General features: G+C 41.7%; 1 protein-coding gene across 1 annotated transcript; it reads right to left on the bottom strand.

The window, feature by feature from the left end:
• Positions 1-1,366: 1,366 nt before the first annotated feature.
• LOC117863707 (protein MICRORCHIDIA 7) lies at positions 1,367-15,671 on the bottom strand. Its single transcript, XM_034747524.2, has 20 exons — positions 15,225-15,671; positions 14,654-14,731; positions 14,466-14,500; positions 14,296-14,386; positions 13,333-13,425; positions 13,161-13,245; positions 12,439-12,514; positions 12,060-12,185; positions 10,535-10,633; positions 10,351-10,452; positions 7,905-8,063; positions 7,732-7,827; positions 7,255-7,306; positions 7,058-7,169; positions 6,656-6,726; positions 4,994-5,355; positions 3,279-3,355; positions 2,623-2,698; positions 1,848-1,970; positions 1,367-1,728 (listed from the first exon to the last, which is right to left on the bottom strand). Exons 1-20 carry the CDS (start codon positions 15,631-15,633, stop codon positions 1,660-1,662), a joined length of 2,391 nt encoding a protein of 796 aa, XP_034603415.2. The 5' UTR covers positions 15,634-15,671; the 3' UTR covers positions 1,367-1,659.
• Positions 15,672-19,261: the final 3,590 nt, after the last annotated feature.

Genomic DNA, 19,261 nt, shown 5'->3' with positions numbered 1-19,261 from the left:
TGCGCGCGCGGACGCGAGATCCACGTGGACACGTGTCTGCGGGGCTGTGGGTCCGGTCCACAGCCAGCCAGCCACGTAGGACGTCGACGTTGCCCAGTCCCAGGCTTTGGCCCACATTGTCATCCACCGCCACGCAACGTTGCTTTGCTTGTGGTCATCATCCAGGTCGACATCGACTCGGCTCGTCGAGTCATCGTTGATCCAAACCGAAGCGGACTATTGCCAGTGTCAGCCAGCCCTGTGAGGAAGACGACCGGCCGTACGGTGCCAAGCGAGAATCTCATCACAAGCGAGCTCGTCTCTGCGCGTGTGGAGTATTCGGCCGGCGTCCATGCGTCTCCGGATGTCGTTGCTGCCACTCTACTCTTCCTGCGACTCGACAGCAGCTCCGATCCGCCTCCTTGTTGATTGGAACGTCGTCATGCGGAGCCAGCATTATGGTTGCCGGCTTGCCGCGCAGTCTCTTCGGCCAGTTGGCTAGTTTGGCATGGTCTTATTTCGGGTAATGGTTTTCATTCAGATTCAAGTTGTTTTGAGCTCAGAATCACTTCGTGTAACCGATTGGCTATGTCTCGATTCATGTAAGAGTGAGTCAACGAGAGATGAGGGATCAGTGTAATCGATTGGCTATGTTTCGATTTATGTAATAGCGAGTCAACGAGAGATGAGGGATCAGTGTAACCGATTGGCTATGTTTCGATTCATGTAATAGTGAGTCAACGAGAGATGAGGGATCCATTATTTTGGTGCTTCTATGGTTTATTGCTGGGCCCTTGAATTGAACAAACCATCGGACCCGCCAATAAAAAGGGGACAAGGCGATTTCACTTATCATGGATAGAGGGATTTACATAGAATTGAACACTATTCTCTGCCAATCTCTGCTAACTCCTACGCAACCGAAAGGTGCTCCGGCTCTTGGCTTTGCATTTTGGTAATTTTTTTTAGTGTCCTATTTTTATCTATCTACTTTTGGATGCTGCGGCAGTTACGCGTACGGTTCTTCTAGATCCATATCAACGTTATACAGTGGTTTAGTTTTTTGTACTACTACTAGTTCAAACTTCAAAGAGAAGCACGTTGACCGAATCTGGCCTTTACTAACCTTGTTATACCCTAGGCAAAGCACGTTCAAGCCACTGTAATACACTACCCGTCTTCAAATCTAAGCGTAAACTACGGATCTCGGCATCATTTACCGTGCCTACACTTGCCCGCATGCAAGGTGCGCTGCTGAGATCCAAGACTTGTAAGATGCAACCTGGTCGTCCAAACCCACAATTGGCCAATGCTACAAAGTACTATGCACCAAGCCTAAGCCAGCACTAGCGCACAGAAACTGGCAACGACTCGACGCATGCATGAATGATATTAACAGAACGAATTGAGATAACTAAGCAAGGGGTTTATTCAGGGTTACCACTGACTGCCGGTACACCATGATGTGCCCTTTGGTTGTCACTACTACTTGGCTGTCCGCTGTACACGACACGAGATGATCCAGACGACGATCAGGTGCACGACAATGGTGTAGCTAATCCTCAACTCTAAACCAACAATGAGGCAAGCAAACCATGGAGGAGAACCCTGCCCTACAGCATCCTCTGCGACGGCTTCCACTAGTTAGTGAAAGGGTAGCGATGCTGCTAGTTTATTTCCTCAAAATTTGCGGCCTTTCCTGGCGTTGTTCAGTTGCTCCAGCAAGTCCTGTATGGTGAGAGATGCTTCCTGCCAAAGAGGAAACAATGCAAGTTGAAACGAAATGTAATAAGAGACGAGAAAGAAAAGAGTCAGGCGTTGCTGCGACATGCCACACAGGGAACTGCTGTCACAGTTTGTTCACTCACCTTCAGTTTCTTCTTCAGGCTGTCCTCTTCTAGGTCTCGACGGGTTCTTTCTTCGGAGAATATGTCAATCAGTGCTTCTTGTTCCTTGGTTGCAGACACAAGTTGTCTCTGCAAATCCTCCACCTGGAAGGTAAAAGGAATAGATAAGGGGCGAGCAAAATATATTATCCCAGGAGCAAAATGTATTCTTATGGAGCAAAGTAAAGGATACAATAAGCACAAATACTCATAGGTGCTGCTAGCAAGCAGTCACTGATCACGTCATGGATTTAGGTAATATAGAAAGATAGTCGGTTATCTTACTGACCAAACACAGATAAACAATGAATTTGTAAATTGTAAGGTGGAAGAGCAAACTATGGCTACCAAGCACGTGTGTCAGGCTCAGGCATGTAAACACAGAATCTAGTGGTACTCCCTCCATACCGAAATATAAGTTATCTTAGTTTTGTCAAGTCAAACTTCTCTAGTTTTGACCAAGTTTACAGAAAAAATGAACCAACATCTGCAGCATCAAATCAGTTTCGTTAAATCCACCATGGAACTTGTTTAGGGCATTTTATTTGGTATTATAGATGTTAATATACTTTTCTATAAACTTTGTCAAAATCAGATAAGTTTGACATAGGACAAAACTAAACAACCTACATTTTAGATGGATGGGTAGAACATTTCAAGACACTAACAGGCAACAAAACTAAACCCTGCATTCACTGCAATAGAGCGGGCAGACTCTTGTTTTTCTAGGTCAAGCAGAAAAGACAGAAGGGCGTACCCTCTCTGTCAGAGACTTATTCTTGTCACGCTCCATCACCAGTTCTTGCTGCATCGATTCTTCCACCTTTGATAATCTGAGGAAAGAACATCATTAACAAGCCACCATACTGCAAGTCTGCAACTCAGTAAACTGTAATATCGTTGATACATTGCAAGCATGCTGGTTTGGTAGTTCCAGCTACCAAGTTATCATGGTCAAATAGACAATGTTGCTTACTTGGATGGAAATCTTAGGTTTTCCTTCAAAATGCGCTTCTAGGTATGCATCTCATTGCCCTCATCTTTTTCATAAAAGTACATACCTCTCCTAACTAAAAGATCAAAAGAACTGGTATATAGTACAAATCCATTGTCAGATTTAAGTCTTAATTTCTGAATGTGGGATGTGGACCATCATAATCTCTTATACATGACTCTTGATATTATACCTCATTTGAGCAAGCAATCCCTTAACTCAATTACACAAACTTGTTGCTACATTTTAAGGTCATTCTCTCAACAGTTGCACAACTTGGAGTATGGTAAGAAAGTGACAATATGATCAATCTGATACTTCGATCTTTGATTAAATCCCATCAAAGGTCATCCACATACAGTAACTATGTTGGTTGCCATGTAACAAGAAAAATAGAAGCTAAACCTGCTGATATTTACCTTTCCTTTAGTGATGAGTTTTCATCCCTTAATTGCTTGATAACAGCCTCATACTCATCAATAGTTGCATTTGGGTCCTGGGAAGTAAATATCAGACAGATTAAATAATGATGCCTTGACAAGATAATCAATAATTATAAAGTAGGCAAGTAGCAATGAGTGCCACATAAAAATTTGGAAGCTCAGTGAATATTATCAGCAGTTAACAACAAATAAGTTTTATATCAAGCAGGTTATATAGGACTGCAATACCATATAAATGAGGAAAACAATGTACCTGAATCCATTAATTCACATGGCATATAACTAAATAAGGACTCAACTAGTGCCTGCGCATATAACTGCTCCATCACCGCTGGCCTCCACCACACGGTCCAGGTTCAATGAACCAGGACTGCCCCGTCATCACTGGCCCCCACCCCTGCCCGGCCGGTGGCGCCATGCCGCCATCACCGTCAGCCACGCCACCCACAACCCACAATCAGTCTCCCCACTGGCCGTCCTCCGCTGCCCAGCCGGCGGCACCCTCGCCGCCTTGCCCCACCGGCCAGCACCCATCACCACCGCCGGGCCAGCCCCACGACCATCCTCTAATCCCCACCCACCAACCCCCCCAAAAAAAACCCAAAATAAAAACCCGAAAACCATAATCCCAAACCAACAAACCCTATAAGCGCTAACCTCAATAACTCGCTTGGGGTTGTCGGAGTCCGCCATCGCACCGAAGCTGGGCGAGCGAGCACGAATCGAAGGAAGAATGGCGGGGCGACGGTTCGAAACAGTGGGAGAAAGGTTAAGGCTGAAAGGATAAGAAGTGAATGGTTGGGGGAAAAAAAACTCGGCTGGTGGGGGAAAACCACTGCCCCCACAGTATTTCACTAAGAAGAGCTCAACCAGAGCCCGGCCAAGAAAGGTCACGAGAGCTGGCCCCCCTCATACATGGAGATGCCGCCCCCTGTGGTATAGGCCTTTACCCGCGCTTTGAGGCCCAACCCACGACTAGCCCCTTACACGAGGGCCTTGCCCACCACAGGTCGGTTGCCAACCAAGGGAACCAGTGAGTAACCTTTATTTTAATCCAGCCCCATTTAATTCGCTCCCACGGGGAATCGAACCTGCTCTAACCACTAGGCTAGAGGCCCTTTCTCACAGTTTGATCTCACATTGGACCTCACAGTTACCGATCGAACAGCCCGGAATGTGCGCACGCCAGGGCATAAACACCTGCGTGCATCAATCCATATTTACTTACTCTTGTAGAATTTTGATATCGCAGCTATTCCATCAGAGGAATGTTACTACTTGTTCCAAAAATTTTCTAATACCTTTTATGGCAGAAATAGCTGTCAGGCACTACAGCCAGCCATGTGCGATTCAGCAAGAAAATATGGACCAACCCAGATTATAAATTTTACACTTAACTGTGCAGTTTATATTACCAAACTAAAAGAAAACTAGCATTTCACCTAAACCCAGCTAAAGCAATGCAAAAAGATAAAGACAATAGAGGAATCAACACAAAGCAAAGACATAGGAGGATACAGGTTATTATGGAAAAAAGTGGTAAGAAGCTTCCATGCTTAATACAATAAGAAAAACTCTTGAAAGCTGCATAAATCATAATGCTCTAGCACACCATGGCCCCAGTTATCATTTGCAAATAGGAAATTAAGCATGTAGGCTGGTATAATTGAACATTAGCAGAAGAAAATTACCATCAACTGTGACTCAGTTCTGACTCTCTCTCTTTCTGTGAGTCCACTGGATTGAGGTGTTGTCAAACCAATACTGCCATTTTGAAATGATTTTTGGTTTATATTAAGGATGTGAGATCTTGACCTTGATGACGGAGTGCCCACAAACTCAGAATCACTGTCATCGCTATCAGGTAGCCCATGTAGTACTGACTTTGTAGATCGTTTAGTCCTTGCAGACTTCTCAGCTCTCTGCTGGATACCAAATGATGTGCCAGCCTTCCCACTCTTTTTACTATTGTGGAAATCTTTCGAATATGTGTAGCCTTTCCCAGAACAATAGGGTGATGGTTGTGCACTTGTGGTGTTTTCAGGAAAAATTTCTGTCAAAATAGGAGAGAAAATTGTCATGCTTCTGATTATTCAATATGCAATAAACTGTATAATTTGTTGCGCTACCTTACACATATGTAAAATAAATTCAAACAAAAACGATAAAGATGTCATACGAAATCATATTGTAATTAAAGTGGTTGTTGGATTTGAGGTTAGTGCATGAACAGAAGAACAATTAATGCAAACTCTAAGAAATGGCAAAGATAATTTGCTCAAAGAAGAAAAAATTAGTTCTCATTACAATAGTCCTCAAATAGCTTACCCCAATTTGCTTGGGAGTTAGGACAAAGGCTTTTGTTGCTATTTTCATTATTTGTTGTTTTACAAGAATAGTTTATGTTTTACATTGATGATCCTCAAAACTCTCTTGCAAGTTCCAATATGTGGGCAACAATACTAAGTAGTATCTCTATTTCATGCATTTTTTGGCATGACTGATACTACATCCATATCGAAATATTTGTCACTATTGACTTTTGATCACGATGTTTGACCATTCATCTTATTCAGAAAATTATGTCAGTATCATTTATTTAGTTTGTGACTTACTTTGTCATGAAAAGTATTTTAAGCATAACTTATCTTTTTGTATATTTACAATAAAGTTTTGAATAAGATGAATGGTCAAACATTGCGAGGAAAAGTCAACGGTGACAAATATTTCGAATCGGAGGGCGTACTAGGTTATTATAATTTAGAGGCACAACTTTGATAGTTTAAGTCCAGACAACTGTTTCTTTTACCATTCGATGGGAGCTAATTTGGTAGCTATACCTACCCCTGGCCCAACAGAGATGTCTGTCACAAACAAGTAGTCTGAGCCCACTTGTGAGTGGCACAAAGTCTGCAGATCTAACAACTGCTCAACTGCTTGAATGAAGGGAGCAAAATAAAAAAACTAGATATAAAAGTTGAGGAACCAAAAGAGAACCAATGTGCTCACAACCAAAAAAGGAAGCAGGAGAAAAGCCAAAAGTTTAGAGGCCCAAGACAAGTGGCTCTGTTTCTAATCACTCCAAAGCAATGGGAGTCAACAGGTTATAAAGTTCCTAACTACTCCCTCTGTCCCAAATTATTAGTCGTTTTGTCTTTTCTAAATTCATAGAATTTGCTATGCACCTAGATATATATTATGTCTAGATGCATAGTAAAATGTATAAACCTAGAAAAATCAAAACGACTAATAATTTGGGACGGAGTAACAACTAAGTATGTACAGAATTAGTAAACTAAAATGCTCGCAGCAAGTCACAGCATAGTCAAATCCAGAATTATCCCATTATTTACCTCCCTCTCCTGACTCAGAGATTCTGCCAGGTCGCGGCGCAACATATCCTATCCGATGAGCATTCCCTGACCTATCAGAAAGAAACAGAGGAAGATAAATGTTGAGAACAAGACTGACACTCCATACAACTTGGTCTGCCAAAAGGTGCACAAACGAGGAAGTAGTTCGGAATCGCCCCACTTGCCCACCAAAGAGTGAACTCACTAGAAAATTGGCGCCCGATTTCGCTATAGCTGGTTTGCCCGTGATTTGACCAGAACACAGCTAGCAAAGCCAGCACTGGGTCAGGCAACCCAATGATGGGTGGACTCAAGCGTCCATCCAAACGTTCCCTTACTACTAATGTATTATTATACCAAACAGCCACACGATGAACGAAGACAAATAATAGCAAAATGTACCAGTAATCCTTCTGCATTTGAACTAAGCGTGCTTCAAGTCTTGCCAGAAGTGTTGTGCGCTCAAAGTCCTGCTTATCATGAGCTGGCTCTATGAAGTTTGCCTCAAGTACACCTGCAGTGTAAATTGATCATTACTAGATTTTGAACTCAATATACAATAAAAGACTAAAAATACCAAAGCGAGGAAGAGGGCCTACCTATGACACCACGGCCACCACTTCCTGCAGCAGTCCACACCCTCCAGAAAGGCTAAAAAACACTTACGTTAACAAATCGATAAACACCATGTGAAGTACTACCATGAAGTATGTTAGAAACAGAAATACAGAATACAGGTAAACACCATTGAGTGAGTGAGGCCAATCAATCACTAGTACTATTCAGAGTAAACAATAAATTTCATCTTTACTAAATGACACCCTATTTTACAAGAAAATGGCCACAAAGATGGAACATCCGGTTTATGAATCAAAGGTATATAGGCCAGCATGCAGTTGCAGATGGGGGATTTATTGAGTGTATTGAAGGAATTTTTTCTCTTTTACATAATACTGATAACTAACCAAGCATCTGTTCTACCAGCATTACTGACCATTGATACATCAAAAAATATACCAGAACAGTGAGAAACCAGTAATTATAGTGGCAGCAGGACTACAAAAGAAAAATAATACCTTTATCAAGCGGTTCTTGTGGTATACATTAAATCCTTGAACATCAATGTGATGTTTTGCATCTTTTACAAACCCAATGGTTACATCAGCTACCATCTGCAACAAAGATCTCCAATGAGTTACCAATACATCAACGGCATTAAGAAAAAATGTCTTCAGTCATAGTCATTTACATTTGAATCCTTTGGATGTCCGTTAGGTGCCACTGGCCTGTATGTAACCTCTTTTTTCAGCATCATATCAGTCACAATATTATGGTGTTCAATCTCTTTTCCACGTAAAATCATTTGGAAGTAATTTGGAAGTCGCAGATACAAAATTGAAGCATAACTCTGCAAAAAATTTACAAGCCATTCTTAGCAAGCATATCTAAAGGCAACACCAATTAAGACTGAAGCTAACATTCTTTTGAATAACATGCTGATAAATTATGATTTATCAACCAAGGAGAATGCAAAGCAGGAAAATAGTTCTGCATTGTAAAGATGCACTTAAACCATCTTTATGTATTCTAAAAACTATGCTGATCTGCAAACAAAACTTAAGGGGCTACTGTAATACTATATCCTACATAAAACTGCATAAACTCGAGCTGCTGCTTCTAAGCAATCAGCAGTACTAAGAGAACATGAGAGTACTTTGAGTCTCAATAAAGCTGCAAACAGTTAAATTGATCAAATGCCCATGCTTGGGCACGTAATAAACCTGATATTTTAGTTATGTTCAATTCCTTTATGCCCAGAGTTCATGGTTATTAAGGATCGATTAGGTGTCCAGGATCTCTAGCCATGGCCCTGACTTGCCTTGCATGCTATGAATCACCGATACGGCAGGAAGGGTGCCGTACCCATATCAGATACGGCGGGATACGGCGATATGTCCCGATACAAGTATCGGGAAGTAACAGAAAAATACGGTTTAAAAATAAAACAAGTAATTATCGATATGCTGTGCATAGGCCCGGTATTCCTCCCCGATGTGTTGGCCCAGCTAAACCATTTTTCAAAGCCCAGCACCATTTGGCCCACAGGTACACAGCACACCACACAACTCATCCTCTCTACTCCCTCATCTCCTAGCTCGTGCGCTGCCACCACCACCACTTTCCCGGCTGCCCCTTGCTAGCGAGAGCAGCTGCGACCTGTGAGCACATGCGGGGAGCTAGCGAGTGCCATCCCTTGGTAGCCTTGCCATTGGGATCACGTTTGCTGCTGAGAGCAAGCGCCGCCACAGGGACCCGAAGCCGCGGTACAAGAAAAATCAGTTCTCCAAAGCATGTGCCGATAGCTGGAGTAAAGCTGCTGGAGCATCATGAAGCCGAGACATCGTACTCTAAAGCTGCTTTGTCGCACGTAAGGTCAAGACTTGAAGAGGTACCGATTGATTCTCTTGCTGGAATGGTCCAGGGATGAAGTTTGTGGGAGGAAATGCATAAGAATTGTGGCTGTTCTTGACTGTTGAATTCTCTGAGGATCTGATAATGCAGTTAATTTAAATATATTATTATTCGCCGTATCAGCGTATCCTTGTTTTTCAGGCATCAACATATCACTGTGTCGGCGTACCTATATCAGGTATCGATGATACATAGCTTGCATGCATATGGTATCAACCATGTGCATAATGCATCAGTAAGGTGTGTTATGGCATGACCTCAGGGCAAAAGCAGTTCACAAGTGCTAACAGGAGCATGAATGCAAACCAGATAGCATAAGTAGGAAGCGAAGGAAAAAGGGGCCAAAACAAGTCTTCCTACACTCCTCCAAGCCTCCATCTGCTGCTTAGCCTCATGCCGCCATCCTCGTGCTCGACTCCTCTGCCTCGACATTCAAATCTGTGTATACCCTTCCCTCATACAAACATGTCCGTGTGTATGCATTCTGTCATTCCTATGCATTTGTTTTTCTGCTCAGCTTTTTTTTCTTTCTTTTGCTGGTGTACACATATGTGCTACAGTGCGATGCTGATGATAGATAGTTAACTACTGCAGCATAGTGCATGCTATTGTGCTTACTACAACATTAAGCTACTCCTGGGTGAAACAAACGGATAACTAATCAAGCACCATCATATGCAGTGGTACTAAATGCTGATTAGATTTACTGCAGTGCCAGGTTGAAATGTATGTCTGTCCTCTACACGATATGCCTTATGCACTGGGCAGTGTAATGGTAATCGGGCACTGCACGCTGCCTTGTCACCTTAGTGAACATGCCAGAAACCATCAATGTACATAAAATTTCATGCACAGAATCCTAAGACTTCTTATTTTACAAGATACCATAAAAGGAATTATTGACACATCAATTAGAACAGAAGCACCAGGTTTTCACGATTTGCACACAGCAGAAACATAAGGTAAGCATTTGATGTCCAGTTTCATTTAATCAGAACTGAACTGACCAAGTCACTGCTAAATCAGTAAAAAAGGGGGATGCACTAAAGTACAGTTTTGAGTTAAAATAAAATCTAACATAAAATAAATCGTTGAAATGGAAACACTATTTTGTGACTAATAGCAAAAAAAAAGTGCTGAGATTTATGACTACCAGACATCAATTTTATACATGACTTCAACAAAATTTACTACCAAATTGTGTATGCATACATCAAGCTTACCCTCAATGAATGCCTGTATGTGAGGTAATGCTTGGAGTTTGGGAACTGGTTTGCCATCTGGATATTTTTCTCATCACGGTTACCACCTCTGAGTTGAATATCCTGCCATGTGAGACATCACTACAAATCACAGAGGAGCTGTTTAACTAGAATGGTGGCACAGTTTTTGGACAATGGAACTTACATGTACATCAGCATCAAAATCAAGTTCCAAGTCCCCTTGGTCATCCTCCCAAAGATTGTAAATAATAATACGCGTCCCTTGTTCTTTCATAGAATTAAACTGCAGTGGCCATTTAGAATACTATAAATGTAGTGCATGCTAAAAGTAAAATAAAACACATACAATTAAAAAATTAGAGGCCCAAAATTTGATGGATAGTGGCACTCCAGAAAACAGATTGACAGTTTTTCATATCATTTAGCTTTTTTACAATATTTTGGTATTCCAAATTAATCTTGAAAATACATCATAATATACAGTCATAGGGAAAAAGAATAAATAATAGGACGCTTCCAATGAAACAAAGCATGCTCTAAAAAGAATGATTATAAAATTCAAGGAAAAATTGCAAATATCCTGTAGATGTCACTTCAAGATGCAAATACCTTGCTACATACCATTCTACTCCCTCCATCCCAGAATACAACCTTCTAAAGCGCTCAAAATTTGTCCCTGGGAATTCAACATTCCCAACACCACTTACAATTAATTGATCCTCGGGCCCACCTTGTCGTTCTGATTGACGAGTGAATCTGTGCACAAATTGAAACTGCTATCTATGGTCTAGATTAACTAAACAGCTGGCTGATAAATGAGGGGCACATTTTTACCTTCATGCTTAATCTGTCCTAAATCCTAAAAGTGCTTGTATTCTGGGGTGGAGGGTACAACTCGACACCAGTTCAAAACCTCCCCAAAGGGTAGATGCCACTTCCAATCATCCACATAGGATGCCACATGCCAGTATGCCAACACCGAAAGGGAATTGGGGAGGATGTAACTAAGCACTAGAGCCCACCATATCAGATGTGTAGACAATGTTCCCTCCATGAACACCAAGCGTTAAGTCTTGTGGGACCTAGTTCATAGTTAAACCCTCAACCACTCCCCAGCTTCCATGTTGGCATCTTACATGAGCATCCAAGGTAATCACAGCTGAACTACTGACACTGGATCGCCTAAGCAGCCTCACAGGGATTTGCACCAAAGCTGGAGCTTAAGTAGGCTTAGTATTTCCATCTTGAAGTGACTTCCAGGGAGAGTGTCTTTGCATTTTTCTCTAGATACAATTCCACAGCCAATGTACATCATGAATCCACTACTTTTATTTCTGTTTGTTGAAATGGAGATGGGGTTGAGCCTCGTCTCGAAAAAAAATGAACCCAATACTTTTGACTCAAGCACACTAATAGTTTCCTACAAGGTTCTTAAGGCTCTAGGGTGTCCTATGGTGACAAGCTGTAACTAGGCACTTGTGGCGAGATATGCATAATCACCTAGATGCCTTACGAACCTTTGTTTTGTACATTATTTGACCATCAATAGGGCCAACTACTCCTAAGTATTATTGCGTTAACAAGCAATCACAGTAGTACTTTATCCAACAAAGTTAGATAGACGATGTTCTTTTTCTCTAAAGCAAGCACCAGGAAAAGGTGATGCTTGAGAAACTGCACGGTACAATCGTACATGGCATCAACTATACCTGTTCAAGTAATTCTGCTTCAGTTGAATATGGAGACCATGCAATGATTGTACGTAAGCTTGTGTTCCAATCATCCGATGTAGTTCGGACCATTCTTTCCCATCCTTGTTTATATTCATAATCAATCTGAAAATGCGCAATAAAATACAAAGTCAGATAGTACTGGTCTATTTAAGATCAAGAAGCTGATCACGTGCCTCAAAATAAAAGGACTGCCTGCCAACTTCTAGATACAGCACACTAAATGTCCAGCAAATTATTCCTCATAGTAAATAATAATCAAACAACGACCTAGGTCTGTCAAAAATATATTCAGAAGACAACTAATACAGTGATTTCTAAGAACATATTGAATAATTCATGAAGAAAGAGATACTACCATTGGAACAATTATGTCCTCTTTGCCAGTGCTCCTAAGAAATGTATAAGATAGCATGCCAATGCTTTGAGTAGGCCTTCATGTCAACCAAAAGTAATAAGTAAAAAGGTTTAAGTTTGTTGACAAAACTCAAAATGAATCAAAGTAAAAGAAAATACAAGTTCATAGCAAAAAAAATGTAACTAATTAGTTTGAAAAGGAAAAGAACCATGAGTCATTTACTGGAATCCTAACCATTTAAACGCTAGAAATGCCATATGAATGCAGTCTACATATTCATCCAACTACAAAGTACTCCATATGTGTTGTTTTTTACTCTCTCTTACCACTGCTTCTTATCATGTGTTAGTAAAATTAAGCTACATGATGCCAATTTGATATAGCCAATCTAAGTTGCTTCTAATTGTATGTGTTAGTCACTGGAATTGGAAAATTCTCCAAAAATATTGACAGTAAAATCCACCATACATTTCACTCCGTATCAAACTTGAACAGCCATCAAAATTAAACAGATATATTGCTGTGCAATCAAGATTATGTAAACCATCCACACAAAAAAAAAGATCATATAAACCAAACAAACTAAAGTGTTTTCTGTCTCCTCTTTTGTCCAAATAGGCAAATACAGATTATGGTTTAAAATACTACACAATAATCATGAGAACAGGCATCTTCAAGAATATTTGTTGCTACATTGTAAGTCAGATAAACTGGACCAGAACCTTTTGCCTGATTTTCCACGACTACGGGAGAAAACTAAAACATCAGCACCAAGCCTCATCGTACTTGTCTTGAAACCATTACCATCTACAAGGCAACAAATTAAGGACACTGAATGTAAAAAACTTTAACAGATATTTTATGGGTGAATATAATTTATTCTTCAAAACTTACATTGCCCAATAGTACTAGCAATTTTGCTCTTAACTGAATAACCCAAGGACATGCACTGCCTCATTTTATCCGGGTCCATGCCACCACCATCATCTACACAGTAATTAACAAGAAAAACATCAGTTATAACATGGTTATCTGAATGCTATCAGTGGCTCCACTAGTCCACTCATATCATCAGATAGTTGCGTTGCAGGCTTCCTATGTGCCAATCTGAACACTGCATACGGGGTCAAAATTCAAAAATAGCAATTTGCTGATTGTTATTTATGAGTTCATTCAAGAATATGCCTATTACAGTGTTCTATAGAAGTATATAGCTCTTTCTCTGCTGAACATAGCTTATTGCTACTTAATTGGTAAGTAGAGAAAAAATAGAACAGCATTCCATGTACACTTCTAACACATGAGGATGACATCCTATGAAATACTGTATAGCCGACTCCACATCAACATGTCAACAGGACAAGTCAAGAGATCTGCCAAAGTCAAAGGATAGTATCTGCATCTTTGGTACTTAATAACTGGTAGTAGGATATTGGAGGATTTTGCAAACTGGTTTGGCGCACATATACCTATCCAATGTTGGATCCCTTTGCTCACAACGAAATCACTGAGACACAATGACATTCATATGGCCTTGTAATGATTGTTTATTTAAAACCCATTGCAATATGAGCACCCTGCTAATATGAACTAAAATCCAAAAACATAAAAGATAGAGTTTGAAGCAATTTTCTCAACTCTTAAATCAGCGCTTATCTCAGCAGACAAGTTTTAGAATAGTTTATATTCAGTACTAGCATGAAAGGAACTTAGAAAGAGGCATGTTTATTTTGATAGTTGTTGCAGATAGCAAAATTATTGCTTCTAGTCAGATTAATCAAGCTAACATAAATAATCCTCTCAGCGACATATGTGTCAACAATGCAACTTAATGCAAGGTATAACAAAGTTAAGCACCTTCAACAAGAAGCATTCTTGACATCTCTTTGTCACTGTCTTTTTCGTTCTCTAACATGTCTATGTTCACATAGGTAGCTCCATTTATGACCTTCAAAAGAATAGGTACTCAATAACCATAAAAGGATTCAATGATAAAAAGAACAATTAATATTTCTATTTAAGCTTACTTCATCGAGAGAATTGTCCAGCAGCTCAGCCAAAGCTGCAATATCACAGCACATGTTAACCAAAAAATATGATCAAAGTAGTCTATAACAGAAGCCAGTAACACATTGCTGAGTGGTGTGTCTGAACTCTGATTCCACATGTTATAGAAAAGAGATAGGAATAAGGAGAAATGAAAGGAAGACCATACCGCCTAGAGCCCATTTGTGACTTGTTGCATTTGAGTGTAGAAACCTAGGATGCACACGAACATGATCCATTCCAGACGCTGAAATGAAAAATTGGTGAGGACACAGATAACCACTGAAAGACAAACTAGATGCCCATCTAGAAACATCACGCACACAAGCAACAGCACACAACACCCTAATACTGTAATACAAGTGACTTATTGCATTTCAGCATATAGAAATCTAATATCAGAAAATTCGTCAGACACAACAAACATCATTCTATACTTTGCATGTGGAAACTTATGATCCGGCCTGTCTCAAGACATGACTGGCAGGGCCATTACTCATTTTGCATTGTCATTAAAAGTAATTAATCCATAGCCAAGCTCATAGATACAGCGACATTATCTCTTTCCCCACTCATTGATGTCCAGAAGCAAAAATAAGAAAGCAGTAATGCGTGCAAAAATCTGAAGACATCGTATCGCATGATTTTCCGAATTAAAGAGAAGTCCACGAATTCTTCAAGAGGAACAATAATTCCACGAAGGGAGATGAATGCAGAAGGGTTTTAGCATCGGATTGTACCTGACGGCTGCGGCACCCCATTTCCGAGCGGCTTCCCGTCGTAGTCCCCGGCCTTCCAGAACTGCTTCGTCGCGCAGGCTGCCGGCACCACCGGCGGTGGCAGCGGTATCGGCTCGAGGAACCCCGGGGGCAGGTCGACGGCCGCGGAAACCCTAGCCCGCTTCCCCGCCGAGCCGCCCCCTCCCGCGCCCCGCGCCCTCTTTCCGCTCCCGCCCGCGCCCTCGCCGTCGGAATCGGAGTCGCTGCTGCTAAGGTCGATAACCGCCGCCGGGGACGCGCTGGCGGCCCCGCCGTTGGCCCCCGCCGTGGCCGCCGCCGGCGTCCGGGGCAGGGAGCCGCGCTCCTCCGCCGCCTCGGTTTTCACCACCGGTGGGCTCATGAGCGATCTCGAAAAGTTCGAGGGATCCATCTGTAAATTTTCTGCCCTCTTTTTTATTGCTTTTCCCTTGAACCCTTTTTCCTCTCCACGCACACCGGATTTCTATTTGGCACCGGCACGCGCTCCGGAACGCGGTACAGAAGCATGCCGGATTTGCATACTTCACCGACATGTGGGTCCATTATTTGCAGCTGGGCCGGGCGCACACGGATAGGGGCACTGGAAATCTGGAAAGCGCCTTAGGAAGAGGAAAGGATGGAGGCGTGAACTTTTCTTACCTTTTCTCGCCACCTCGGCTTGGTAATGCGCGATGTGTCCCCACGCGGGTTTGGTGGGCCATAATGTCAATGACTTGCAAGCTTAGGGAAGCGGAGATGACCGAGCTGAGTGAAACGGAATGAGGGGAGGGAATCTCTCCAGCGGATTGCTCCCGCTCCCGATATAAAAAAACTAGAGATTTTGAAGATTAGAGAGAACTTTAACAAATTATCAATAGATTCACAATACCAAAAAAATTTTACCAATTGCTAAAAACTCACCTCCTCTTCCCTTGATACAGGGGAATGCAAGCCTCTCCCCTATCGGCGGTTGATCTTGGCGCGCGGAAATGTCCGCGCCGCACGCGCGCTGCTGCTCCACCCCAGCGCCGTCAACCCAGCGGCCATGCGATCTCGCCCTATCTTCAGCCTGCGTCGGCAACCCAGCGCCAGCCGCCCCCTGCCTCCGGCTGCGCTAGGGGCCTGGCGGCCGCGCCCCACCTCAACTCGCGCTAGCGCACCCCTACCTCGTCGTGTGAGCTCTGCCGTCGGGGAGCACGACGACGCAGGGGTGAGGAGGCGACCGTGGCCACGACCAGTGAGGGGGAGGAGAGGAGTGGGCCAGCGTCAGCGCGGGCGCCGCCGCTGGTGAGGGGAGGAGAGGAGCGGGCGGGCATCGCCACCGAGAGGGGGCGCGACCGACGCGGGGAGGTCGGGACGGCGGCGGTCCGGCGGAGAAAAGAAGAGAAAAGGGAGGGGAGCCAGGAGGAGAGAAGGGAGAAGGGAGGGTGGCCGACGAGAGAGGGTGTGGGCGGAGGGTGGAGGTTGGGAGGGGGCGACCGGCAAGAGGGGGAGGTTGAGTGGGGCAGCGGATCTGAGCAGAGCAGAGAAGAAAGGAGGGAGGTGTGGGAGGAAGAAGGGTGACTTGGTGAGGGGAAAATAAATAAATAAAACCTCCTGATGTATGGGTCCATGCGTTGGGAGGAGATATTGGAGATTAGTTTTTGGTAGTCTGCTGCAGTGGTGATTACCAAAAATGCAAAAGTAACTATTGGAGATGGAGAGAGAAGATGTTTTGGTAGTGGAGGATGAGCAATCTGCTGGAGATGCTATTACTGCAGTTGCCACTTGCTACGTAGAGGGATGCCATGTGGCATGTAGAGGAACACATGGGGCCACCTGGCTTGGTGCGACAAGCGATCAAGCACGCTGGGAAGATGGGATGGGAGGTTGACGAAGATGCATGTATGGATGTATCGGTGGACGGTGGTCAAACATGCCAGTAGAAACTGCTCCGCTTATTTTCAAAAAAAAACTAACAAAATTATATATAAAATTATTTGCCGCATGTGGAGTAGTAATTTTACATTTAGAGCAAATATGCACATGCGGCAACGAGTGCATATTTTCAAAAAAAACTATTAAAAAAGAGTTAAACTCAGTAACAACCAAATAAGTTAACCCGTACCGCAAGTATTTATATCAAATAACTTATGATGTGTTTTCAAAAAATCTAGTAAAGAAAATTTTATATTCATGTATCAAAAGACTTTATGCACAATGGTGGGATAACAAAGAAATTTTATGGGATTGAATTGCTATAAAAAATATTCACGGTCCACATATGACATCTATATATGCTAACATATACACCAACAATATATATCATCAATTGTACAATAGTTATTTAGGTAGTAATTATAACCCTAATTAAGTTCCCATGATGGCACTTCCATTCCGACAAACACCGATACTCTCCGCTAAAAGTGTAATAAACAATCAACAAACAAATATTTCAGACATGCCTGCAAAATCCATTACTTGATTATTGAAGAGATAATGAAGAGCAAGGATGTCAATGCCACATATACAAAATTAATGTTGTTTTTCTTCATTTAATCAAGTAATGAATTTTGCAGGCATGCCATGAAGAGCCCGGAGCAATAGAATCCAACCAATAAATGAAGAAAAACAACATTAATTTTGTATCTGTGGCATCCTTTGATATTGAACATTCCATCTTATGGATTGGTGCAACCTTACGAGCTTCTTTGGAAGGCAGTGTAGAAAAACACATGAATAGAAAAATATAGGAATATGATAGAATTGCATAACAAAATTAGAGGATTCTAAAACACCAAAATTATAGGAATTGGCGTTTGGATGGATCATAAAAAAAACACAGGATTTTGAAATAAGGATACATATGAGAAGTTGAAGAACCATGAGCACGTACACCAAACTACAATTAAGCACTGACCTATCTCAAAGAGCTATCGTTTGCCTCTATCCTACATGTGGAGTGAAAAAAGAAACAAGGTCGGAGTGGATATTTCATATCCTACAACTTTCCTATGAAACCACACCTATGGGTAAGCTTCTTTTATTTTTCCTATAACTCAATCCTACGTTCGAAATGTTGCTACAGTACCAAATCTTATAAGAATAGGATTGAGAGACCTATATTTTTCATATGACAAAGAAGCCCTACAATTGGAGATGGAGAATCAAATTTAAGCTCAGTATATCACATCTCAACCTAGCTTCTACTGAGACTTGCTTCTTGTGGTAACCTACCCACCTAGGTCCAAGCCTCCAACTCAGCACGGGTCCTCATGTATTCGCCTAATTACAATTAGTGATAAACAACCAGCTCATATCACCCTGTAGCCTCAAGAAGATGCTCATATATAGGGAAGAGTTTATGTTTAAGAGATGAGTGTGCATACATGTATATGAGTATCTTCCGCATCTAAACTGTATTTCAAACAAAATTATATCATCATTATAGCTTTGTACCGTGTATGCATTTTTCATACAAATTGTTTTAAACTTAAGGGTAGATGGGATTTGTGATATAAAAAGCACACACGCTATAAGACATTGTACACCAACCAAGCACTAACAAATTTTAATAAACTAAAGATGTTTAATTTGGTAGGTACACGTGGTCTAACAATTTTATTCCCTAGAGAAAAAAATCATTTATCATCTAATATATAATAAGTATATAATGAAGAATGCAAACAAAACTTAATACATGCAAGTGGTGCTCAATGTTACAGCCAATGCAACTATGGGAATAAAATGGATGCTTCATTTATTGGAGATGTACAAATCACTTCAATGTGTGTGGACTTTTTCGTCTGTAGTTTGTCTTTTTAGGAAATGTACTTATACTTTTAGTACAATTGCAATACGTATATTTCTTTCCTCTTTTGGCAGATTTTCCTACATGTCAATTTAGCGGGATTAAGAAACCACTTAGTTCCATCACATGGCAATTTAATAGATTTATTATCATGTGAATCAAAGGTTAGCGAATGTCCAAAATTGTGACTCATCATAATCCTCTTGTAACATAAATTACCACAAAAAAAATGTTTTTTCATGCGTTGGTA

This window comes from Setaria viridis, chromosome 7, assembly GCF_005286985.2.
Source record: "Setaria viridis chromosome 7, Setaria_viridis_v4.0, whole genome shotgun sequence".
NCBI lineage: Eukaryota > Viridiplantae > Streptophyta > Magnoliopsida > Poales > Poaceae > Setaria > Setaria viridis.
This window is presented reverse-complemented; position numbering and strand designations above follow the sequence as displayed.

Excerpts from the sequence above, each read along its gene's own strand:
- LOC117863707 (XM_034747524.2), bottom strand. The coding sequence starts at position 15,633 with ATGGATCCCTCGAACTTTTCGAGATCGCTCATGAGCCCACCGGTGGTG. Across the intron at positions 7,170-7,254 it reads TGGTGGCCGTGGTGTCATAG|GTGTACTTGAGGCAAACTTC; the intron begins GTAGGCCCTCTT and ends TTTACACTGCAG. Across the intron at positions 1,729-1,847 it reads GCCTGAAGAAGAAACTGAAG|GAAGCATCTCTCACCATACA; the intron begins GTGAGTGAACAA and ends CCTCTTTGGCAG.